The sequence below is a fragment of the Cyrtonyx montezumae genome, unplaced genomic scaffold (assembly GCF_038088225.1).
Source record: "Cyrtonyx montezumae isolate F1298 unplaced genomic scaffold, pur_monq_1.0 scaffold_5, whole genome shotgun sequence".
Lineage (NCBI taxonomy): Eukaryota > Metazoa > Chordata > Aves > Galliformes > Odontophoridae > Cyrtonyx > Cyrtonyx montezumae.
Window position 1 is genome coordinate 18,989,900 of NW_027072056.1, and position 26,075 is coordinate 19,015,974.

Genomic DNA, 26,075 nt, shown 5'->3' on the forward strand with positions numbered 1-26,075 from the left:
CACTGTCTGGGGCAGCGGCGGGAGCGGCCGCCCATCCCCCGCCGCCTCACGGCGCTGAGGAGAGCCCCGCGCAGCTCTCCATCGCACAATCAGCCGCGATGGGACACGGGAAAGCGCAGTAAGGTGCGACGAAACGCAACACACAAACGCTGAGCTGTGGAAAGGGCGACAGGGCACTGCGCTCGGCCCCGCCGCCCCCATCAGCCCTCAGCGCCCGTGTGCCCGCCGTGCTTTACATGGCAAAAACCACGCGGGGTACAATGACTGCTGTAACAGCTGTGCCTTTGACAGTAACGCTGCGATCGTAAGGACAATAACAGTTATTTTTTAAAGCTCTAAGAAAAGCGTGTGACCTCTCTATTATTAAACGATTTGGGCAGAGAGGAAGGAATTATAAATCTGAAATAGAGCATGACCTCAATTTTTATATTCAGTGGAAACTGTCACAGCAAGAGGGATCAGCGACCTGCTGCTGCCATGCTGCAGGACACCCAAACACAAGGAGCACCCAAAAGAAACCTTAACTGTGTTGCAGGATGTAAACCTAACGCTGTTAGGAATTAAGCATGCTTTCTCTTGGTGCTACTTCTGGGAAATATCTCCTCTAATGCCCATAGAAAACACAACTTCTCTTTCAGTGGCTAGAGAAAACAGAAAAGGAAGGGAAGACACAAATTCCTTCCACTCCACGTAGGCCAAAGAAAAGATAAATGCTTCCCAAAAACTGAAAGCAACATTTAATCACAGCGAAGAGTAAAATTATTGGAGAAATTAATTTTCTTCCCTTTAATACTCTACTATTTGGCCTTTTCCATCCTCAAGCTGTTTCTCTATTTTTATTGTAAATCACTGAAGATTTAATCAGCCCTTCCTCAGGGAGCATTTATCATAACAGCTATTAGCATTATGTGAAGTACAGTTTTCCTTCCTTACATTTACCCAGCTGCTTTCTAGCTCCTTTTGCCAGACTTAGTCTGCATAACTCACTTGTAGCAGCAGAACCACAGCAGAACCCTTTACATCTCAAACCAGCAGCCCTCAGTGCGTATGAGTTATGTGAGCCATCAGGACTGCACTCTGCAGCCACTTGAGATTCACTCCAAGTAAGGTTTATGCTTTGAAAGAAACTTCATGGTGTTGGACCATAAACCTTCTCCTGGCTCATCTCTGCAATCTGATTGCACTGGAACTAATTTAGCAGCAGGCTAATTAATAAATACTGGTCATTCCACCTTGGCAGTGCCTTTCTGTGAGGTCTCTACTGTCTGTCTAATTCTTTTTAATTGTGCTATAAAATGTTTGAGGGTAGGTCAATAACTGGAAAAGTAAGAATCTTTGTGAAGAACGTTTCCTCCTACCCCCATACTCATCATGAACCACGTACAAGCTTAAGGGGCATAACAATATAGCACAAATAATAATAAAATCTACCAGCTTCATGGACCAGCTGCAACTGTCCGCACATTCTGGATGTTCCTGTGTTCCTCAGCCTCCAGGAATTTAGGGTTTGATCAAAGAAATTACCTGCAAATGCCAACCACTGAAATATGCAGTATCATATTTCCATTTCAAGGTTACTCAAGAACATGCAAGACTTCTAACATCACAGCTAGAATGATCTAGGGATGTAAAGGCAGCAATGTATGTAGGTGGATATTATATCCCTTAATAGTCCTACTGATGTCATGGAAGCTTAGGAATTCAATGTCATTATTTAATTTGGGTTTTAAAAGCTCTGCACATTTTCCATTTCAAGTTGCAAAGCGCTGTGGTGACCATTGTGCTGTAATGATAATGTTGCTATAGAGCTGCAATAATCGAGCAACGTAAGACAAAGTTTGTAGGTAGAAGATTGTCTAAAAGATGTTAAACCTCACCTACAACTTTCACTGCACACCAGGCAAAGTAGCCCCAAAAGGAACTGCATAGCCACGACCTGGGTTACGGACCCTTGAAAGGTGTGAATTGGAACAACAGCACAGGAGGGATCCCACGTTTATTTCTGTTCTGAATTGCCAAATTACTTGGAAACTTACAAAACTAACATTTATGGCTGACAAAATGTAACCCACAAACTGCTGTCTGTTTCAGAAAGCATGTTTCAAAAAGAAGAAGCCAAGAACTAACCCTGCTCTCCTCACACACATACCTTACAGGTTGTGCAGGCCGCCCTCGGCTGCCTCTTGGGTTGATACCTCTTCCACTCACACACTAGGAGGAAGAGCAAGTGAGACACATTAATCTGCATTTCTAAGCACAAATAGAAATCAGTCCTTTAAATAACTGCATCACAAGCAGAAAATAAAAACACTATAACATACTGTCTGAACTCTTGAAGAAAATACAAGATATGGTAAAATCCTCTTCTTTGAAAGAGCCTCCAAACCCAAATCCCTCTTTCTCAGGAAAACACCATGTTAATTTCAGATACATTGCTTGCCTAAACTGCTTACTATGTCACCCGTGAAGCCAGGATGTATGGTTAGCATTTCTTAAGGATATATAAATGGTGCAAGCTAGTAATTTCTTTTATAGAGCATCTTTAACATAAACAATTGCTCAGACTGAGCAGAGAGCAGTTGGCCACCAAATTGAACAGAAACAAGAAGTGTGCGTGGGGGAGGTCAAGCATTTAAGTTATGCAACCATCTGTAGCATTTGTCTAGGACTGCTGATACATACTGTTAATAACAAGGCAGACTGCAAGAAGAAATGTCTTCTAAAATGTGGACACACGGATATTAAAATAGAGATATATTAAAATACTGCATCTGTAATAGGGTGTGAGGTGAGTGACAATGGGGGGAGTCATGAGAGAAACAAAAGAACACAAGCAAAAGAAACTGTGCAAAGTAAATGCAGTGGATGAGAGCACTGCTCTAAAGTGCAAATTCCCAGCAGCTGAAGTGATAGCACAGAAGCTCCAGCAAAGGATATCCTCAGTTAAACATGCTGGAATTGCATTTTAATTTCTCCTTGAAGGCTGTTGCTGTACTCCCTCCCTGGAAGCATAAGGGATGATCCCAAACAAAGCCCAGTGTTTTGTAGCAGGTTTTGATTGTGTTTTTTTTGAGATTAATACACAGCATCCTAATATAAATGTTTTATTTGAAGTAAAAATTGTGCACAAATAAAGAGAATGATTACACAACAATGTTCAAGACTATATATCATACGAAACAAATTAGTAGAGACAATATGAACGAGCAGAGCACCCATTGGAATCTAACTTGCATACAAAAGGGTCAGCTCCACATAAACACATCACACTTCTGATGCAGACACTTCCTTCAAAATTCAAAGCCTACGCAGCTGTTCACATGCCACATCCCTTCTGAATTCTTACAAAAGTTGCTATCACGCTCAACAATGAAAAATAACTTAATATCATGGCACTTAGGAGAAAATTAAAGTTTGACAATGGACTTACAGTCATTACAGATATTTATCTCAGTGGCAACAGTTAGATGTGTAAATAGAAAAAGTATTTTTTCTGTGATACTATCTATAAAAAGTTTTGCTTTGAGCACAAAAGAGAGTGCTCTTCTGTGATGAACAGCAGGAATGCCCTTCCCTATGTAAAGCTGTTTTACTTGACACTGTATATGAAATTAAGGAACTGTACAGAGAAGACTTTTCTTGCTTGCTTTGTGTAACTTCAGAGTTTAATACCAATTAAGTTCCAACATCTAAACTAGTCACATGAGTGTCAAACACTGACATTTGTAACTGGATGCAAGCAGTTTTGTTTCACATGAAATAACAGTGTTATAGTTATTAGCTGCTCTTCCAAAGTAGATTTACTCTGATATTTTACATTTGAAAGCATACAGCTTGAAGTCAAGAGAACCTAACTTTCAACAGTGCAGAAGCTTCCCTGGAATGGAGGTCCCCACAATTAATTCCCAGTTTTTAAAATTCAGCCCAATACTTTGGTTCCTACTCACGAAGGTTGCAAAGAAAAGTACACACTGAGTACCACACTATGAACTACTGTGCTTGTGCAGTCTCTCCCCTTGAAGCTAACACATAAGTGAGAAGGCATACACTGGAAGATTTGTGCTATGAATTTACAGTTTTACCACACGAGGATTTTCACAGACACTGACTAAACAGAAAGCTTACTAAAAGCTTCAGATAAGGTTTGCTAACTTGTGTTTACAGACACTTGAATTTGCTTTAAATAACACCAAGTTGCCTTACAGCTCTTATTTGGATAATACAGGTTCTTTTCTTCAATGTCTCTTAATCCCTTTTCCCCCAGAATGAAAATAAAACTTAAAGTGGTACATTTGGCATTTCTTCAGCCTAAGACATTCAAAGCTGTTCCCCAGATATTAAAAATAAAATAAGCTGTGCTGCATATTACACTGGTTACTAACATGAAATGTAATAACCGTGCCTCCCGAAAGTCCCGGTTCCAACGGTTCTGTTTAATCTAATTGCTTGACTATTAGTTTTGAGACTACTACCAACATTAAAGGTTTGTTTGTTATTACAAATTAGCATCTTTGCATGGAAAAACAAAGGGAGTCATTGTAGACAGCACCTATTTTTTTCTAGATGTGCTTTTTCCCCCACTGGCAACATGGAATGCATTTCCATCAGTGTGGCAGTAAGATTCAAAAAAAAAAAAAAAAGAAAAGGTAAAACAATGCCCTTTACCTAGGCCTATAGCTGTAACACATGCAGTTCTGATACAGTAAGACAAATGGTTAAAGCAATAAATAATAGCATGAGGTCCTACGTTTGTCAGTTTTAGCTGCCCATTCCTGCTGAACTGTATTCTGCAGATTTTGATTTTTAAGTATTAATTGAACTCCACATATACCACACAGAACCCTCACTGAAAGGGACAGGCTCAGAAAGGCACTCTGTATCAGACTGTGTATACCTCCCCCTGAATCACTTCAGAGTGAAGCCCGACTCTAATACTGAGTTCAACAACACCTTCAGGATGGATCAACGTACCTTACGAGAACAGCCAATTCTTGACCTATTCTGCTTTCCTCACTGTCATTTAAGTCTGAAGGGCAATAACATAGCTGTAACTTCTATATCTAAGGAGAACAAGGAAGCCACACGTTTAGATTCAGAACCACAAGTCATGAGATCTTGTCTTGCTGGAATAGTAGAATTCCTTTAGTAATATTTCATTGTGTCCTCCAATGCAATTTGAAATTCTTTAAGTAGCAAAACAGCTTTCCTTTATCAGGAGGCTGCACTGGCAGGTGACACAGCCAGATCCCATTGTTCAGCCAGGAACCCCAGGGACTAAGTTCAAGTTTGGCAAGACTTCTCAAAAGTTTACACTTTAAATATTCTGGCAGCCCAAGGTTCAGCATAACAATTGCCCCAGGTGATAATTGATACAAGAAGAACATTTGTGAGTAATTCACACTCGGTGGCAATGGTATGATGACGAGTTACTCATTTTATGCTACTGCATCCAAATGAAGAGATCTTTATCCATGCAGAAAAACAAGAGTAACAATTGGCACAGTCCAGAAACGGAGAGTTCAGACGCATTCCTCAGCTGACATCAGAAGAGGATTTATGTATTCAAAGCCTTCAAATTCAGACTGGTCAATCTTCTTCACAATATCGCTATTAAGATTAAAAACAGTTATTAGTTCAGCAAAATTAAAAGGCAGTAATATTAGCTGACATTCTGTCTTAACATTTAGATCTGTACAATAGACTTCAGTTGAAAAACATTCCCTTCTCTCTTTTGAGCCTCCCTTTCCTTACAGGTAAACGCTGTTTTCTTCTAGACCCTGTAACAGTAACAAATACACCACCCTCAGGAGCAACAATTTGGCAGCTCACGAGCACCAGTTCTCCCACAAAGCACTTTTAAAGCTTTCCCAAAGCAACCAAAAACATTGAGATGTGATTAAGTTCTCTATTTTCTCTATATCTCTCGCATTAAGTTCTCTAACTATTACTTATACATTATGCTCTTACACAGGGATGAAGAAGGAAGTTGGATTTCAGACCTAACTAAGGTGCAGAGGTAACATTTGCTGCTTCTGTTTACACATTACATGCAAATTTCACAGAACCCAACATAAAACCTAAACATCACATGTGGCAGTGGCTCAGAGAAAAAGGCACTGCCTACACCACCCCAAATCAGAACACTCAGGAGCAAGGAACCACAAAACTTACTGCCAAAATCAAAACGTTATCTAGCATTACATCAGGGCTTTTCAGAAAGAATAAACTCACTCGATTACTAACAATTGAAACTAGCCAAATAAGCCAAACAAAGCACCTTTTCTTCTCCAGAGTATCCAAGATAAATCCAACATTCCAGAAATATCCCCTCTTAGCGTAATACAGAAATAAACCACGTGCCAAAAACAAGTCCTTTCCTTCACATTCCTTGCAAGCAATAACACTGAAATTTGTAAAGTAACACTTAATCATCCTCCTCCAATCTACAATTCTTTCCCACTGATCACAGATTTTTACATCATGCCATAGCACTATATTTAACCATCTATACCAAGACTACAAGGAGACAACAGACTTTCTGTACTATGAATACAACTAACTGATGAAGTTATCTAACACCTTCACTGATTTATCAAAACATTGTAATTTCTGCATTACTTACTCATCATCTGGAGTGAGCTGTACGGGTTCATTGGTGAATTGGGAATCAAAGTTATCCAGACCAAATTCTCCAGATATATTTGGTTTAAACGGAGGCACCACTTGCTTCTGCTCCATCTAAGAATAAATGCACTTAGTGACATCAAGAATGAGTTACAACATACAGAATTATTTTTAAACAAGGCTAGAAATTACTCTCAAATTCATTCTGTATGCTTTCTAAAATACTCGGCTGTACTTCTGTACGTAAAAGAGTTTAAAAGGTTCTCTATTACAACTATGGTAAGCCAGTTAGGAGCTTCAGGTTTTTTGAAGTTTTGTGGCATCTCTCACAATCAAAAGGTGTCACATCACCACTGTGCACAAAGAGTCCAACAGGCATTCACATACCAGATCCCAATCAACATTACGAAAAAATGGATGTCCCTGGATGTCTGCAAATCCTGTCTGAGGGTGGCAGCCTAACCGCTCCTTCGGATCCTGTGTAAGAAAACATTTCTAGATGGGTGCCACGGCCTACACATGAGTAAAAGCAATGTCATCAATTCTGTGAGAAATTATAAATAGTTATGAGTTCTGTTACGAGGTGCACTGAAGGACTAATGTTATTTTGTAAGTGTTCCAATTTACTTCTGAAACAGACATGAATATGTAGAAGTCTATACCAGAATAATATATAAACCTCCACCCCATCTTTACTTATTTTCACTCAAATGCATTCAAATGTTTCAAAGCTCATGATTTTGCTTTTTCCCCCTCAATAGGCAGCTTGCCTATGCCAAGCTGATTTGGGCAGTAACTGCAAGCTACTGATAAATGCAGATGAAATATTATTACACTTCTCTCCACTAGGAGGCTGTAACACTACAGCTCTCAGTAACAACCACAAGACGGAAACCAGAGAACTTCAAAGAGGACAGCTCAGGTTAAGTCCCTTGTACAAAGCAAAAAGAGCTTCTCTGGTCATTTATAGCCAACATACTATCACAAATAAGCTACAGACAATGTTAACAACTTTAGGTACCCAGATAAATCCATTAAGCTTGTCCCAACTTTCCCCAAGGAATTATTTAGAACATTTCTAAACCTTTCAATTTGAAATTTACTTCCAACCCCAGACTAATAAAGCTTCTAATTCTAAGACAAATATCTAAAATAAGTATCCCAGCTCCATTAAAATACATTACAGGATTACACCTTTTGTAACCTTTTTCTTTGTGAAGGTAGATCTGCTACACATCAATTAATCAACAACAAAACTGCTTCTCTTAAGAAGTCTCAAATAGTCTGTTTCAGTTCTTACCTTATTAAGGAAACTCTTCAGAACACCTGCTGCTTTAACAGAAAGGGATCGGGGAATTCTGATCTGCTTTTCCAAAATGACTGCAAGAAACCAGTGTTTAGATCAGCCTTTGTATCTTAAAAGTTAGACTGAAGGTCAGTAGAAACAAAGCACTGAATTATATGAACACTAGTGGTACTTACCTTGAAAAAGATAGTCTTCTGTGTTCTGATCAGGATTGTCAGAACTTCCAACAATATCAAATGGTGACCTGCCCGCCATCATTTCAAACATAAGTACACCAAGTGCCCACCAGTCTACACTGAAACCTGGAACGTGCAAGAGAAAATCATAGAACCATAGGGGTTGGAAGGGACCTCAAGAGATCGAGTCCAGCCCCCTGATATACTGATAGTTTTTAAAGCAAAAATAAAAGCATTTTTAGGACTGAGCAAGCCTTGTTTAGAGAAGTAAGAATTAGTTGAAAAATGTTAGTATTGCCAGTCTGATTATCTAGTTTTCTATGGAGTACTGAATGAAGGAGAGGTAACAGCTGTAAACAGACATTACTCGGTTTGTAATGTGCAGGATAGGAAAAATTCTGTACAAAGAGGAAAGTTGAAAGGCTGATGTTATAACCTTGAAGCCTTAGATTATACATAGGCCTAGTCGTTGCTAACCAATAGCATGTTATCAGGGAACAGACAAGGAAGTACATAATTCTTAATAGTTACAGGACAGCCCTTATTATGTTATGCAGTGCTAAAGACAAGAATTCCAGCAGCTAGGGTAAGACTGCTTGTTCTATCAAACTTCTGAGAGGATGGACAGAAAAATTGTATTAAACCACTCAGAAATATTCAATTAAATTAGTATATGTACTTTCAGATCTACTGTTTGTTGCTGTTGTCATTTTTTTAACTGGAAATAATTGTGGAACATTTACAAATCTCAAGAGAAGAACACAGATTGAAGATCTGTTTCACACACTTCTTTCTTCCTTAACTTTCAGTAAGTAGAAGAAATATACTCTTGTTTCAGGAGTCTTGTAAGCTTCTTCAACAAGCAATTGCATAGACATTTCAACTGTTAAACACCAACATTTGTGAAAGGGTCATTCATTATCTAAACCCTTTTCAATACATGTATTAATATCCCCACACCACTGCCAAATACAAAGGTCCAAAAGGGAACACAATTCAAGACAAGAAAGCAAACCTTTAAGAGTACATAAAACTGTTATAAACAATGATTAACTTAGAAGACTCATGCTATTTTTTTAAGATTGGTACAAACAAGTTAAGAGTGTGGAAGGAGGGATATTTTCTTCGTTTGTTGTGATATTTTCAGCCTTCTCTTTGAAGGGTCAATTCACACCAAGTTAACTTGGATGGATCACACATCTGAGAGAATTTCACTGCTCATCAACTTGAGTCAGAAACTGAGATTAGCTGAAAAGTTACATGGTAGTAGTGAGAAATTCAAATTACCGTAATCTTCTCCTCGAAGAATCTCAGGAGCAATATAGTTTGGAGTTCCACAGAACGTGCTAGTTGTATCACCAGGCCTCAGCCCTTCCTAAGCAAACAAAACACCACAGTCAAAATAAGCTGTAACTCCCTTCCACTGCATACTTTTTAAAACTTTATTTTGCCTCCCATCTATCTCAAAACAAGAATCCCTCTAAATTCCAGGCTGGAACACATTATTTGTTCTCTGAGACTACACAAAAGTACGTTGCAGCTAAAGTCTCATGAGGAGGGCTCCTATCCACTGCCAACAGTTTTTTTTAACCTTTTAGCTAGTAAGCTCCAAAACATCTCCAAAACTATGCAAGAGGGAATGACTGAGATGTTATGGAATGGCTCACACGTATCAACAAATACTCAGAAGTTTCAGCTTTTTGAGTCTCTGCTCCTTTTAATTTATGACAATTTCTTAACTGTTGCTTTTACTGCTTAGGAAGGAGCTACAGCTTACCTTGCACATGCCATAATCTGTGAGTTTAATATGTCCTTCAGAATCTAGTAGCACGTTATCTAGTTTTAAATCTCTGTAGATTATCCCTCGTTCATGTAAATAATTCAATGCGAGGCTGATTTCAGCAGAATAAAACCTAGAATAGAAAGATACACTGATCACCTTATCACCTGGAAAGGGTTTGCTAGCTTACCACCATAATCTGCACTACTGCACTGTGCCAGAAATCCAACTGTTCTGACAGAAGAGGTCTGCAATTAGACATACCTGGCATGCTCTTCTGGCAGTTTTCTCTGTCTCTGCATGTGAAACATCAGATCTCCTCCATTTACATACTCTATAACAAAGAATAACCTGAAAGACAAAAGAGCGTATCACAAATGATTGCATATGAGGCTAAAAAACTCTCTCATTGACTGTGTATGTGCAGTGTTGCAGCTCCTTGCTGGACAATGTCAATTTAACTTCTCCCATGCCACTAGCAATATGGCTGGCTTCAACTCTGAATAAATTCCTGAAATTAAAGACAAAGCAAACAAAACTTCACTAGGTAGCTCATTTATTGCTAAAGGAAAGCAAAGGAATCCTTTCCACGTTCTTTTAATCCATTACAGCTACTGCTTTTTATTTTTATATACGTGACTATATGAATAGATTAATAGTTCCTGTGCACAGGGCAGAACATGTACACTTTTTTCCTCATTTTCCATCATGATCCTCTTAATAACAATATTAACTATGAGAGAATGAGGTTATCTTTCAGATACTCTTCTCACTTAGCTTTATCAGTTTGTCACCTTTTCCTACTACAAGGATGCTGTATAAGTATACAAAATTTTATTTGTACTGAAAATTATCACCACACAGAATAGAAATATTGTAATGTCTTCAACATATAGACAAAAAAAAATATCAGTATTTTCATCTCTCTTCCATTGTTTTCCATCTTAAATTCAGGCACAATTTTCCAAGTCCTAACTTGTGATCAAGGCATCCAGGCAAACCTGAGATCCACTTCCTTTCTGTACTTCTGATTTCACCTCTCTTAAATCTTTTCTTTTTTTTTTTTTTTTTTTAACTTCACACTCTAGGTTGCTCTTCTACCTCATATTCTCAAGCACTTTTTCTTCCTTGCTAGCTGCTCCATCCTTTCCAGCATCCTTTCCATAGCACCCAGTATTTCACACGTTTTCACATCACCCCAATCGGAAAGCTGAGATGATAAAACATGGCTTTTTGTTCACAAAACAAGACAGTGATTTACAGTACACTGACCTACCCTACCTACCTAACACTCAATCATTTAAGCAGACCTCTGATGTGCCTAACAGTATGAAATATTTCTTGAAGAAAAGACTATCATCATCTCATGTCCTTTACCTGCTTTCTGTCTGGAAGCAAGAGTGCAGTCCAACAAGAAAAGGATGATTTGAAGCCTGTTCAAAGACATGTTTCTCTGTCTGAACCCAATCAATGTCCTATTAAAAAGAAGAGCAACATTCAGATAAGTATTGTTGTACTTCATACGGCAAATATTAATGACAATTAGGATAAACTGGTGCTGATGAATGCAAAGAAGTTGCAAGAAAGGCAGGTGAAATCAACGTCAGGCCTAGAAGAAAATGCAAACGCTCTTGAATAGCAAATCACAGTCAAATCTTTACAGAGGACCCTAAAGAATCATGAACAAAAACTTCAGCAGCAAGAGCATCTCACAGTCGACTGACTGCAAACAGTAGCAAGTTTCCAAAAATCACTGTTGTGCTACAATCAATCTCCAAATGTGGACGCCTGATTTAAAGAGCAAATAAAGTAACACTGTGAGGTTTTCCTCTGCGACAAAAAACAAAAATCCCCACAGACGTGAACATATGGAAAGCAGACTCCACCTCCTTCTTTTTCAGTCCAGCAAGCAAAAAGAATAGGAGAAAGATGGAATACTTCTCCAAAATAAAGGGGGCAAGAGAGGCTTATTAAATGAATTCTGCATGAGTACTGCTGTAGATGGTGCCAATTACAACAGTGACATCGGTTGAAGTAAAGGGGCTCTTGACAAAAGCCACTAGCACAGGATGACTGCTGTGAACTACTGATCTGTCAATAAAGACCTCAAAAGCAGTCATCTATCTCGTGAACTTCTTGCAATGTATTTTCAAGTAACTGAATGTATAATGCATAGTTTTTAATTCACAATGCAGACCCAGGTGCCTGGCTTCCCCTTTGTAACAGGAATTAAAGCTGTTCAAAAGAGCTGGCTGAGTTATTAATAAAAAGCTTGCCTACCTCATCATCATTGACAAGTTCTTTCTTCACCACCTTCATTGCATAAATGCGTTCTGTTTTCTTCAATCGAACAAGCAGCACTTTAGCATAACTGCCTCTTCCTATAACTCGGAGCAAATCAAAATCCTGAAGGCCCAGACTGGAAGAAGCTTTGCCACTTTCTCTAATGCCCATTGCCTACGGATAGAGATAGTTTTGAACTCGTGGGCAGGTTTGTCAATTTTAATAACTGTAGTTGCTGTTCTTTAAAGAAAGCACTTCAAACAGGATAGCACAATGAATACACGATTCAATTAAAAGGAGGAAGGTAAAAGAAGCACGGCAGATGAAAAACAAATGAAACTGAAAGAATCTGGAACACTTTCTAAATCAAAGCACATCCCAACCCAGGTTTTAAAAAAGTCAGCTTGAAGGACACAGTGCAACCACCGAGTGAGCAACCCAAACATGCTCCATGTACTAGTTTTCATTTTGTGACAACTTACATTACCGAGACATTAAAATCAAGAGTGACAGAGTTGATCTCCAAATACAATTAGCGTGGTTAAGATACTTTACCTCTTTTTCTTCACCAACATGGTCTAAGCTCTCATGACTTGGTGGATTATATGGAATCACTAGAATGCAAGGAAAACACTTATATCTATGGAACACAACTGTATTTTCTTTCTCTCCAAAATTTCCACTCATTAGTTGAATCAAGGAGAAACAATTTAAATGTATCTATTATAAGAATTCAAAGCTGCTATTTTTTTGTTGTTGTTTTTAAGCTACCAAAATTCTTACTGAAATACTGCAATAACAATTGTTATGGCTAATATAAAGTTGTGATTATATTTGGAAACCTGTTCAGACTATTCTCAACACACAGTACCTTCTGTAAAATAACACTTGCTCTTCTTTAACTGATCATTGCCTATAATAAAATTGAAACATCAGGAAACCTCGTTTAATTTTTCTTCCACTGTAATTCTGTTGAGGGCTTTTTTGTTTCTTTAATGAGGACATTTAAAATACACAGCTTACTGATGGAAGAATCTAACAGCCTAGATTCTTTATCTTTAGGACAGTGTTAAACTGCAAGATGCAAGAAATGAGAATTTTTATATTTAAATCCCCCTTAGCATTAAGAAGCTGTCCTGTTTTTCTCTCTCTATGAAAAGAAAGGAAACAAATTTTTAAAGTAACTTGCTTCAAGTTATTCTGTTTCATTTTAAAACCTAAGTTCATGTTTCAAAGAGAAGCACTGATCTTACCTGATTCTACGTTATCTGGATGCACGGATGATGGATCCATAGGCATTATTGGTTCCTGCAAATGTGCACAGTATTTTTTGTAACAGACTGTGAAAAGCATTTTAGAGACAATACAGGATCTCTGAGAAATATAATCTTGTTTAGATCAGTCTACACAACTACAGCTCTAGTCCATACAGTATAAAAAGAATCACTATAGTCCTTGTTTTACCTATTTTCCAGAAGTTACAGTAAGTTTCTAGAAGCTGTTGAAGTAAACTTCATACAACAGAGAGAAGGTAGAAGAGCAGATGCAAAATGAGACAACTGCACGTACTTTAGCAGTACATATATCAGACAAACAAATTTATGAAAGACTTTAAGCTGCCTGCTTTTAACATTAAACTACGAGTGGTACTTATTACTTTTCCTGGGGACTTGAGAACTAAAGATGACTGCATCACTTGGGAGAAAGTCAGAACTCATGTGACTCACCTTCCTTTAATATCAAACAAAATAGTCCAATAATCTAACATGCTTAGAGAATTTACATGTACTTCACTCTGAATATGTGAAATGTATACATATGTACATGAACACAAACACGGTGTAACAACTCAAGTCACATTTACCTTCTCTTCTACCATCTGACACAGAAATAGACAATACATGCAAGAATTAAGACCATCCTGTCACTGAACTGCCATTCTACTAAGCAAATCTGCTATTTTCTCATCATGTAGCATAGCAGCCACAAACAATGACAACCTTCTTAAATTTCATCTACCATGATTATTTACAGAGCATAGTTTGGAAGCCATTAGCATGAAACGGGCTTCTTTATTTCATTTATTATTGCTTTTTAAAGACAACTTTCCAGAAAATCCTACTTACTGGTTGCAGTGTATGACGGCCACATTCACTGGTGACCAGTTTGTGACACTTCTTGTGAACAAGGAGTTTGCAATTGATGCATTTATATCCCTGGCGACCCAGGCCCCATATTCGGTCAGTGCAGATGGCACAGTGAGCTCGCTAGAAGGATAAATCAACAAAACTGATTAAAAGCAAAGCTAAGTAACAGAAACTATTCAGCCACACTCTCGTTATTGAAGAACGCAAGATAGGAGATCAGAGAGACCCCTACAAAAGTTGCTACTGTACCAGGAAAGCCTATGACAGAACTTTAAGATAGAACAGGCAGATACAACGTAGAAATGCCCAAGAACTACAGACAATAAGCAGCAACTGCTTATCAGAAAGAGCACATTTACATGGAAAGGTGCAGGCACAGTCAGCCTGTTCTGCTGCACGTGGACCCAGAGAGACATGAGTCAACTGCAGGTCAAAAGCAGTGCAGATGAATAAGCAGGCTCCTGTGACCAAGCTAGTTTGCTATGTCTCATTATCTTTATGTAGAGGAGTCCTTAGATTTGAAGAGAGAAAGGCAGGAAAGCAAAAGCTTCAGCACAGTTAAACCACCAGCTAACAGGAAATGGGAAGACCACCACTCACTGAAGGACACATAACACAACTCAAGAGAACCATGAACACAGGGCACCTGCAGAAACAAGTGGGATGGTGCCTAGACAGTCTTTGACTGGGAAGAGGTCAATGAGTATTTCTCAGAGCATTGTTTATGTTAAAAAAAAAAAAAGTATAATTAGATGAATAATGCTGAATATGAAGTTTAGTGGAGGTAATTTTGAGCGTTACTTAAGCACAGTTCACAACTTAAAGAAGGAAAGAATACTCAAGCTGTCAAGGAACCTTGTTTGTTCAATTCTTATTTAACTTTTCAGACAAAGCAGACAGCTTTCTTGATTCTTAACTGTCTTTGACTATTGCTTCTTGAAAGCACTAAAACTGGTCTGTTATTTTCAGTTGTTTATATGCCATCATAAGCAGATGCTGGAGAAAGATCTCATGTTTTAAGTCTTGAAGGAAAAATCTGTGCATCACAAGTAACTCAAAGTACACTTCAACAACTGCAAATGTACTTTCAGTTCAGTCAGCTCATGCCAGAGTTAAAGTCTGCCCTCTCTGAAGATTTTAAGGGAGCACTACAGCATTTTTGTAACTGATAGTATTGTTACAGAGCATACTGTAAAGTGAATTACAACTATTTTTTTAAGTGTCGGATTTTATATCAATAAACTTTCCTGAAACTACAGTTACCCAACACCTAAGTACTACAGACAGTCAACAAGAACTAGAATAAGTCTACCTTTTATTTTTTCAAGGCAGTAACGTTAAAATTACCAAAGTAAGACAACCCTGTAACATAGTTTTAAGTACCCAGCAAGAGTCTCACCCTGTTAAATCGTTTGGCTTGGAAAGTGTGACCATTTGCACAATAGAGCTTTCGCCACCGGCGGGCGCCACGGCGATAAATGGATTCTAAGAGGAAAAACATATGATTATATCCATTAAAAAATATAAATTAAGAACTACAGTATTTTCCCATGGATGCTTCTGTGTAAAGTGATTTGCAGAGTAAAGTTTCACTCCTGCAACCTTAAAGAAACACAAAGTATTCTCTTCATTTTTCAAATTTTGGAGAAAACGCCAAGCAGAATACTCTGACCATCTGAAAGTTAATTCTGCCTTTCCAAAGTTAAAAGGAAGAGTGAGTCAAAAAGAGGAGTCCAAACAACACAAGCACTTGTTTGCAAAACATGCACATACCTTACCTAATTCAAGGAGGAGCTGTGGGAAGGAGGGAAGAAAGTGCATTTCAGGAGCACATCCTGATTTACGATTGCTTGCACAAATCCTCCAGTGTCTCAGGTCCACAGCTGCCACCACTTTTTCATTGTTTGTTTCATTACAGGCACGTCAGGAACCAAAATTGAAAACTAGAATATGCAAAACTATCCCAAGCTGCAAAGCTGCCCCCTCATTATTCCTATTGCCAAATGTTTGTGAAGAACTTGGATATCAAGTTGATAGATGCGTGCATGCATAGCATATCCATCCCCATCATCTTTTATAAGATTTATATCAACAGCGGAGCAGCCTACATTAAACGATGGAAAAATCACCTCTTGTGGTTAGTACATTTATAAGCATGGTAAAGGTTTTCAGAGAATATTCCTGCTATTGCCTAAACCAAGGTTTAAAACTGATGATTTGACACCTCATTACAAGTGGTTGCAAGCCTCTGCTCACATCAGTCAGCTAGCAATCTGGCAACTACCAGAGACAGGAACAGAATAAAAAACTGCCACGAAAGAGGCAAAAGCGAGGAAAGCAGAGATGCATGGGAAGTTAACAGAAATGCTTTATTAACAGTGATTCAGAAATGACAAACATTCAAGTTGAGAAAAACTTTCTACTCCTTTTAAATATTTAAGCTGTAGAGATTTGCATTACTAGCAGTCATAAGCACAGGAAGTCAAATAATAGAACAACAACTTCTAGAATAGAGATTTATTGTTTTAAGTATGTCCAAACTAAAACGCCTACTTACTATCTTCTCCTGGGCAAGGCATGCCAGGCCGTTCTGGTACGCAAGGAAACACTGCAAGAAAAATATTAGCTTCCTATTAATCCATTTCAGAACAGAAATCAATCATTGGGGTTATGAAATACAACACCTAAATAAGAAGCAACACAAACAAAGTTGCTAAAATGCATTCTAGCAGCAAGTAAGAAGAAAAAATGCTACAAAACCCTGTACTAAGTGAGGTGAGACCCGAGTGAGAAATACAACTGGACAGCAGAGTGAGCTAAGTCATTTAAAGAAGCTAGCAGCAAGTACTGATGCTGGTTTCTCATGTAACCAGTCATTGCAGTCGGTATTTGGAAATCTGGACTGTAAGTGCAGCACACTGCAGCATTCCAGAACAGCCAGGCATGATCTCACCTACAGTAGCTCTTAGTTTCCAGTGTATTCAGCTGCAGTAGCAGTAGGACAGGAAAACAGGAAAGTTAGCTCTGGTGCATACTTATTCAGAAGCCAACCAAAAGCAGAAGTAAATGGAGACAAGATGGATTAAAAGTATAATAACTGAAATATACATGTATAGGACCATATGAAATTATTTCACAGTTTTTAAGTAGTTTTTCCTTTCTTAATTCCATAAAGAACACTGACAAGGGCTGACAGCTAAAATGAGTGATGCATGGTCTTCAGCATCCTTTTGAAAGACTGCCAGAAACAAGCTATAACTGAGGAAGCTGGAGTAGTGCAAAAGACACTGATAACATGAGGTAAAACTTCCAGTTCTCAGCAGGGGCAAACATTAGAAGTAATTATTAAATTTCAGTGTACCATGGATTAGAAGCTCTGAATCCTTGTTCAGTTCATACAACCGAAATGCCTCTTCTAACTCCAGCTGGGAAGAAACCGTACATGGGTCTCCTGAAGAAAGAAAAGAAAACATCACAAAACTCAGTTTAATTAGTTCTGTGCCATACCACAGTTCCCTCACAGCTGTTCCTAAGATAACTACTGTACACAACCAATGCAATATCCTCCTGCATGGTAATGTTTTTGTCATTTTTCATCATACTGCACGCCACTGCCCCATTAGACAATGTTTGCACTCTACTGCCTACCCACTCCATAAACTCACAGTGGGGAACATGGAAGGAGAAGGAACATCCCTATTCATTCAGGCTCACAGAGAATCAACAAACCAGTTTTTCTTCATTTGTTTTTGACACCTGTGCAAACAGCTTTTTGTTTCTTTTCGTCAGAAGAAAGGGAGGCTTTCAAGAGCATACGCAGTGCTTCAGATTGCACACAAAGATTACAGACTAGCAGGAACCTTCATAATTAACTCTGACTTGCACATTCTTTTAAACTGGTGATTACAGCTTAGCTGACAGCGGCAAAAGCACGCAACTGATCTTTCCAACGCTGCCCTCAGATTCACAATTTTACTTTAAAATCGAATAGGGAATAACAAAAAACTTTATTCGCAATGTACTGCTCACAGTGGCTAAGTATAAAAATGATCAACTACGAACATTCTTTCAACAACATCAGACTAGTAATAACTGCAGCCATCCAAAGTAAACACAGAAAATATGTCAGGAAAGTGTTCCATTTTGACTCATCTACCAAGAAGATTGAACACAAGTGTCAGTCCAGTGTCATCTTACAGTACGCATCATGAGACAGAGGTGAGATGACCAGATATAGATAAAATCAAAGATCATCTAAAAACAAATCAAGTTTACTCCATCTTTCAGTTTAAACTCTTTGAAGTAATCACATTCAGCTAAATTCAGCCTGCCTTTGTCATTAAACACCATGAAACAGAAGTAGTTAACACAATGCTCAACACCTGCAACAACTTAGAAGACATTTAGTACATGACAAACCCAAACCTCAGTGACCAGGCAAATCCAGTGAATGGTTTACTCACAGCAATACGGCCAGAAAGCAGTGAAAAAGGCCTAGATACCATACCCTGTCTTGTTCTACAAGAAGAGTGGTGAACAATTATCAGTCCACCATACAAATATACATGTTTCACTAAAGACAGACATACTTCTTACTGTAACTCTCCAGACACTTCAGTGAAAAGTCCTTGAGATAAAACAGCCAGCTTATTGCTAAGTGCAGCACTACACAGAAGTTTAGTTATGAACACTGCTACTTTCCCCTTACTGTATCTGCCTTGTATGAATAGCTTGGGAAAGCTGGTGATGAGCAGAAGGGAAAAGCTGCTCAGATTCTCAAGACCTCAGTCTCCAGCACAACTACCCATAGATCACTTCTGAAAGCAACTTCAGTCCACGTCTAGCCTTGAGCTCTCAATAAAGTGGCACTCTACCAATTTTGACTAGGAAACTTGTGACAAGGGAGGAAAGAGGTCCATGAGCATAGTACCACCTATGCTAACCACTGCAGACAGATCACTGCCTCTCATGGACTGCATCGAGTACTCAGCTAGCAAAAATAACAATGGCTATTTCGTAATTTAGATGTCTTTGGAGTAGCTCAAAAGTTACGTGCAGAACAACTCCACAAAGAAAGTAAGAAGTACAAGTAAGCTTTTCAAAACACACCTAGCATAAACATGCAGCTCAGACTGGAAAAAGATCATCTGCTGTAAAACACTAAATGGATAAATAACGTGCTAAAGATGAACAAGAGTTCAGAACCAAAATTCTTACTATACTCCTATGAAAAGCTACTACACATCATTCTGCCAAGCATTTTCTTCACAGTCCTTTTCTCTTTTAGTACTTTGTAAAAAGTTGAATAGCTGTAGGTTGCTAACAGAACAGCTGATACACTCAAAATACATTTCCTGGTTATATGAACAACTAGATATGCTAGTCTGTACCAATACTTCAGACAAGTTTGCAGCATTTAAGGTTACTAAAACAACAAAAAAGACCCAAAACTAGAGTTACATATGTAAGAGATCTGATCTAACAAACCTCTACTTACAAGAGCAATGAAAAGCTGTTAGTTCGGGAGTCTGAGTTACTACCACCAAAAACATACAATTTATCTTACAAAGGCAAAGAAAATGAGGAAAGGGAGAGAAAAGATAGAAAGCTGAGTACCATATTGGTCAAAAAATTGTTGGAATCCAAGCAGCAAGTATCGCTTTACCTTCTTCATCAATCCATTTCATGGTGAACAGCTGCTCGTTGTCAAAGGAGCACATGTCTCGAACTTCACTGCACAGTCCCTCAAACGAGATGGAAGGTTCAAAATACGTTATCATGATGTCCCTAAATAAGAGAAAAATACATTTGAGAAACTCTACTGAGCTGTAACACAGCATTTCATCTTCACCACTAACATAAATCCCACATCTTGCCACAGCCCCTAAAAAAACACCTTCAAGCAATATTAGTAAGCCATTAGCATCGAGATTCCTTCCCACAGCATTCAGGCTCCAAGTCATTCTCATCACTGATTATTTATTCCTCCCATTATCTGCTTATGAAAAAAATGACAATTTAAATCCCCAAATGACTCTGAAGTTGTAGAAGCTGTAGATTTTGAGTACATGCAGCAATTAAATATATTATTCCAGCGGACACCGAAGAATTAAATGCTGCAATAACTTTGAAGGGCACCAGTAATGTACTGCTGGTAAGAATGTATACATCTTCTCCAAGTTCTAACTGTGTGGATGTTTTGAAATAGTCATGAAAATTACGAAATAGCAGAGGAAAAAGCTCCAAATATTTAAAGTACCTTTAAAAATACATGGGTGATGCTTCCCCACAATGACAGGGAAGGTGAACAGAGAAGCATGTGCTTAGAATTAAAATTTACTGCTTAACTGTTATGCAGAACTGGTATTTCTGTTTTAATTAAGATTGAGAGTGGTACTTTAGAAGCATTACCATAACATGCTGACCCACTGCCCTGGTATTTGCTGGGCCTTCAGGGGGAACAGGCGACTCTGGGTCAGTCCTTTAAGCAAAGGATGTCAGAGGTACAGTGCAAAGGAAAGTGGAGAGGAAGAGAAAAAGCCAGGGCTGCTTACAGCACTACCCTCCAAACAGCTCATAAGCCCAATGTTTGAGCACCAGTGTTCCCAGAAAATGCACAGAGCACAGATGCAGTGCTCAGGACAGCTGCTCTGCAAACTCAACACACCTTACAGCACGTTACTGACACAGGCATGAACCAAAACCCACAAGGCTCTATTAGGAGGCAAAGTCCTAACCTGTATTTCCTGTTTTTCAGGGCCCTACATTTTAGGAAGGAGATAAGGCACAGCTCATAGCAACTTCACTGAATTTCAGCTGCAGTTCACCAACCTTTAGTTTATTCATCCCTTTGTGCAGACTCACTTAAGTAAAAAGTGAAGTTCTGAAGGACACCAGGAAGTCAGAGCTGAATGTTTGAGCTTTCCTGGTGTACACTGTCATTGAGCCCTGCAGGTAGCAGCAGGGGATGCTACACGGAGCAGGGCCTGAGAGCATGGTGCTGTCAGACAGAGGTTCAATGACAGACCATAATCCTGATGGGCAGAAAACACGGAAGCTGCAGCAAAAACTGAAGCAATCTCCAGCTGATTTTTCTTTTTGTGCAGGCTTTTTTTTAACCTTAGTTATTTAAAAATATATATTTGATAAGAATTCAAGTCCTCTTCAACAGATTTATCCACACTATAGCGAACAGAAGTCATATATCCACAGTATTAAGATGTACCAAACAAAAAAATCCTTTCAGTATAGCTAAAGTAACAGCTGATATCAACTGAATAAACACTTCCTACTTGTTGTTACCTTCACATCCAAAGTAGCTGCCTTACAAATAAAAGGGAAGTTTTGTTATTTCAGAAGTTAAGCAAGTTTTCTACAGCACTTCTCCAGCACCATCAATAGAAGACACCAGACAGCAGCAAAATACATCTGAAAAAGCATACAGCTGTTAGAACAAACACAAGCCCGCCTGCACACGTGGCAGAACCCTGGCCATCAGTGGCACTAAACAGAAGGATGGATGTAAAGACAAGCAAGAGTCCACAAGCAACAGGAGCACCCTTTCTAGAGACGGGAAGCCAGCTTTATGTGATGCAGAATGTGAATGATTATGTCTCGTTACAAGCTCACTTGTCAGTTCTAACTACAATGGTGGCACTGGCATTCTTCATAGCGACAGGTCTCATTCCCAGACTAGTTCTGTTATCACTTCTTCAGATTATAAGGCATTTTCCACACTGCCTGCACCTAGCACCACACTAGAAACATGTTCATTAGGAGAAAGCCATATTAACTGAACCTAAGATACAAAATTAAACTAAACTTGGCATTTTAAGCAAAAATTAGTAAGCCATATAAAAGAATGAAGGGAACATACTGTGGGCCACAGCTTGCTGCCTTGTATAATAAAATACAAATTGCTTTCCTTCACAATGACTAACAAAGAAAATCCTTTCCTTCTGATAAAGTCAGTAAGTAAGTTTATATTCTACAGACATGTCTGTTACAAAGATATTCTACAGCATAACATCCTTATTTGCCTCCTCATGACACACACAAGGAACTAGAAAGCCATCTGATTCCAGACAGCCATTTCCACAACTGGATGCTTTAGTTACCTCCTTATAGGGAAGCACTGTTGTTCAGAACTCTGTACGAATTTTAAATCTCTACAGAAGACCATGAGCCTCACTGCTATCTTCCCTATGTCCCCTCTGTGACCAGACTGCTTCTTTCTCATGCTTTTCCTTTCGCAACTCACCCACCAGTCACAAGGAGCAGCCCTTCAGCAACAAGAACAAAGGGAAAAATACAATGCGACAGTTAAAAGCAATTGCATACGTGCATCTCACTTCTCAGTTCTGAAGACAAGCTTCTGTGGGAGGTGCTGCTTGGTTATCTGGAGCCTAACACAGCTATCACATATTACATTTGTGAACATACAGATAACTTGTCACGTATTAATTACATACCCACACGTTCATCATCCACCTGGGTTAATCTTTTGATTATGCTTAGTGGCAGCTCACTGAAATTAACTCGTGTGAGGCTCCCGGCGAATTCTGCTGCTTGTAAGTCGTTTTTAGAAGCTCCTTAAGCTCAACACACTCCTTTGCAGAACTTCGTATTCAAGGGGCAACAAAAGGCATCGAGCTGAAGTTGATTTGACCAGAAAGTTTTCAAGACAACAATGTAAATTAAGGATACTGGAAATCAAATATCCTTTAAAAATTGTCTTCCAGAGATATCTATGGAGGTTCATTTTCATTTTACAGTAAAAATTGAACTGTTTCTTTTTCTACAAGCTTTGCTACTCTTAAAAATGTATTAAAATTAAGAAAAAAAGCACATTTGACATGTATTCTGAGAAAAGTGACAGGAGGATTATTCCTTTGAAACTATACAGACCGCTGTGCCTTTAATTGTACTAAAAGCCCAACCTACATTCCAGCCTACACAGTTAAACCAGTGTAAAATCTATGTCTACCACTGCAAAGAACTAGTGGATCTGATCATGACAGAGAGATGGCTCAAGATGTGTATATAAATCTGTATCTAATCACTGACATTAGTCCTATAGGATTTGTAATGCACAGGTAGCAGAGTACTGTGTTCAGTTTTGGGCCCCTCACTACAAGAAGGACATTGAGGCCCTGGAGCGTGTTCAGAGAAGGGCAACAAAACTGGTGAGGGGCCTGGAGCACAAGTCTTATGAGGAGCGGCTGAGGGAGCTGGGATTGTTTAGTCTGGAGAAGAGGAGGCTCAGAGGAGACCTTATTGCACTCTACCACTTCCTGAAGGGGGGTTGTGGTGAGGAGGGGGTAGGCCTCTTCTCCCTGATAAGTAATGACAGGACGAGAGGGAATGGCCACAAGTTGCGCCAGGGAAGATTTAGATTAGACCTCAGGAAGCATTTCTTTTCTGAAAGAGTGGTCAGGCACTGGAATGGCCTGCCTAGGGAGGTGGTTGAGGCACCATCCCTAGCGCTGTTCAAGAAGCGTTTAGATGAGGTGCTAAAGGACTTAATTTAGTAGTTGGGTAGAGATAGTGATAGGAGGATGGTTGGACTAGATGATCTTATAGGTCCTTTCCAACCTTATGAACCTGCTACAACACAACCCCGTCCTGATGTAACAGCTCCCTGGACTGAACTGACAAAAAAGCATCTTCAACAAATGAGATAAGCCAAGAAGTAAGCTTTCAAAAGAATGTTAGAGATCTGAACTGGTTGTAAGCATAGATGCTGTGTAAATGCTGCACATTTGAAGCTGCTACACTTTGTCACTGTATCAACAAAGAAAGAATGTAAACACAGGGTACAATAAATTCCCAGGAACTGCCGGGTACCCCTGTATGTGCAGGACACAGATTACAGTAACTCTGAACAGGTAGGCCAATTTTCAGCATTTCCAACTATGAGTCCTACAGCAAGCACGGCTTACCTGGGAGAAGGAAATATCAGGGTAAACTCAACCTAGTTCCCAAGTCTCCGGGAATTCCCATCCTCTTATTCCCATCATCTCTGTTTGTTTTAGGAAAATTTTCCTTCCTGGTTTTACATATTTCATGAAATTAAGATAAAGAACTACCACTTCACGGTTGAATGAAACAAAGACCCTTCAAAGAGCTCCTCATGAAAGCTTTTGTCTCGGCTGAGAAAAGCAATTAGGCTCCTGGCCAGACCCGGGGTGTTCTGGGGCTGCCAGAGCAGTGCCTGAGCCACACAAGAGCCTGACCACCGTGTTCCACACTTCTATTACAAGAAAAATTAAGAGACATTAACACTGCCTGATTAAAAATACTTCCCATAAAATCCTCTAACCGACTGTCATCTTCATACAGTTTATTTGATGAAAGGGTAAGCACTGCCTTTGAGATCTGCACTTAGATCCTCAGTCTCCAGCTACTGTCAGTACAAGTCAACTGCTTTGCTTTGATATGCTCTTCTTGACAGCGCTGGTTTGAGAAGCAGGCAGCATGAGACTAACAGTCACAGGGGAGTGGTAAAAACGACTTGTTTAGGTCTCAAAACAAACAATAGCCAAGGCATTCAGCTTATCTGTTTGTTTGTTTGTTAACCAGCTGCCCACATGACTCAGTGTCACGATTAAAAGCAAACCAAAAACTGTTTTAACTGAGAGTCAGCAGCCGAAACTCGAAAGAAACATTCCAGCGCCTGTGAAATCACTGCCTAACGTCTGAAGTGCCACGAACCAGCATTCCTGTTCAGTGCAGCAGCTTTCTTGCTCACTCCCACAGCTTTGAACTGCTTTATCTCTGTTCCTGCACCAGAGCCTCTCAGTGCTAAGGCAAGAATTTCTACGGCTGCATGTGGAAATGACCAAGAATGTGGAAATGACCAAGATTAAAACTGAGCCAGCAGAAGAAAATTGAATGTGTTTAGCCCGAAGCCCTTTTTGCTTTGGTTCAGAGTCCAGCCACACGAGCCCTCCTGGCAGCCGCTTCTTCAAGAGACGGGGGATTGAGGAGGCTGCAGAGCAGAGAGGTGAGCTTCACACCCTGTTACTGCGATGGGATGCACAGCTCCTCCAGAGGCACAGACGGCGTCAGTCTGCAACACTCCGGCCAAGAAAAGCCCCAAAGCAAACACAGGCCAGAAACTATATGCTTTACCAAACGTTAAGTGCTCACCCTGGCTTTTGCATCTCTCCTTGAAGCCACAAAGCTAGAGATATTACATTTACCGAAAGCCAGAGCATTTTCGGTCAGATCAGTCCTCTCCCCCCAGCTCACACAGACAGCTGAAGGAAGCTGCCGGGCGCCTGCAGCTCGGGCTGCACCAGAAACGCGACCGGCGTTTTTTTCGGGTTAGCTCAGCCCGCAGCGATCCGGCTGCCGCAGTGCCGGGATCCCGGAGCCGCCCGCACCCCGCGCAGCTCCAGCACCGCCCGAGCGCGGATCCGCGGGAGGGGAAGGCCGCGCTACGCCCCCTGCCCCCGTTCTGTTTCCCGATCGACGAAGAACCGAATAACCGCAGCTCCAGCTCCCCCGCACTCACCCCTTGTAGTAGGCTTTCACGCGGACCTGGTGGGCGCCGTCCCCTCCGAGGCCGCCCCCGCCGCCGCCCGGAGCCGCCATGGCGCTGCCGCCGTCCCGCTGTGTCGGCATCGCCCCGCGGCGGGCGGCACCGCGCAGAGCGGCGGGCGGGAGGGCGACGGGACAAGGAGGGCGGAGGCGGCCGCACAACGCCGCCGCTCCGCCGCGCCTCCTGAGCGCCGCGGCCCCGCCCCGCCGCACGG

At 40.1% G+C, this 26,075-nt stretch overlaps 1 protein-coding gene across 2 annotated transcripts; it reads right to left on the reverse strand.

Moving 5' to 3' along the window:
* Positions 1 to 4,811: 4,811 nt before the first annotated feature.
* PRKCI (protein kinase C iota) lies at positions 4,812 to 25,995 on the reverse strand. Of its 2 annotated transcripts, XM_065748435.1 has the most exons (18): positions 25,835 to 25,995; positions 19,982 to 20,103; positions 17,678 to 17,767; positions 16,874 to 16,924; positions 15,716 to 15,801; positions 14,296 to 14,436; positions 13,423 to 13,477; positions 12,725 to 12,783; positions 12,167 to 12,343; positions 11,264 to 11,361; positions 10,151 to 10,237; positions 9,884 to 10,019; positions 9,394 to 9,481; positions 8,107 to 8,232; positions 7,925 to 8,004; positions 7,012 to 7,101; positions 6,623 to 6,738; positions 4,812 to 5,607 (listed from the first exon to the last, which is right to left on the reverse strand). In XM_065748435.1, the coding sequence occupies exons 1-18, from the start codon at positions 25,942 to 25,944 to the stop codon at positions 5,520 to 5,522; spliced, it is 1,800 nt and encodes a 599-aa protein (XP_065604507.1). In that variant the 5' UTR covers positions 25,945 to 25,995; the 3' UTR covers positions 4,812 to 5,519. The 2 variants fall into 2 exon arrangements, with proteins under 2 accessions (XP_065604507.1, XP_065604508.1); XM_065748436.1 differs by lacking the exons at positions 15,716 to 15,801; positions 19,982 to 20,103; positions 25,835 to 25,995 and having other exon boundaries at positions 17,678 to 17,758.
* Between the last annotated feature and the right edge of the window lie 80 nt (positions 25,996 to 26,075).

Coding starts and splice junctions, on each gene's coding strand:
- PRKCI (XM_065748435.1), bottom strand. CDS start 25,944: ATGCCGACACAGCGGGACGGCGGCAGCGCCATGGCGGCTCCGGGCGGC. Junction 10,238..11,263: donor TGCTTCCAGACAGAAAGCAG/GTAAAGGACATG, acceptor TTTGTCTTTCAG/GTTATTCTTTGTTATAGAGT. Junction 5,608..6,622: donor CAGCTCACTCCAGATGATGA/GTAAGTAATGCA, acceptor TAATCTTAATAG/CGATATTGTGAAGAAGATTG.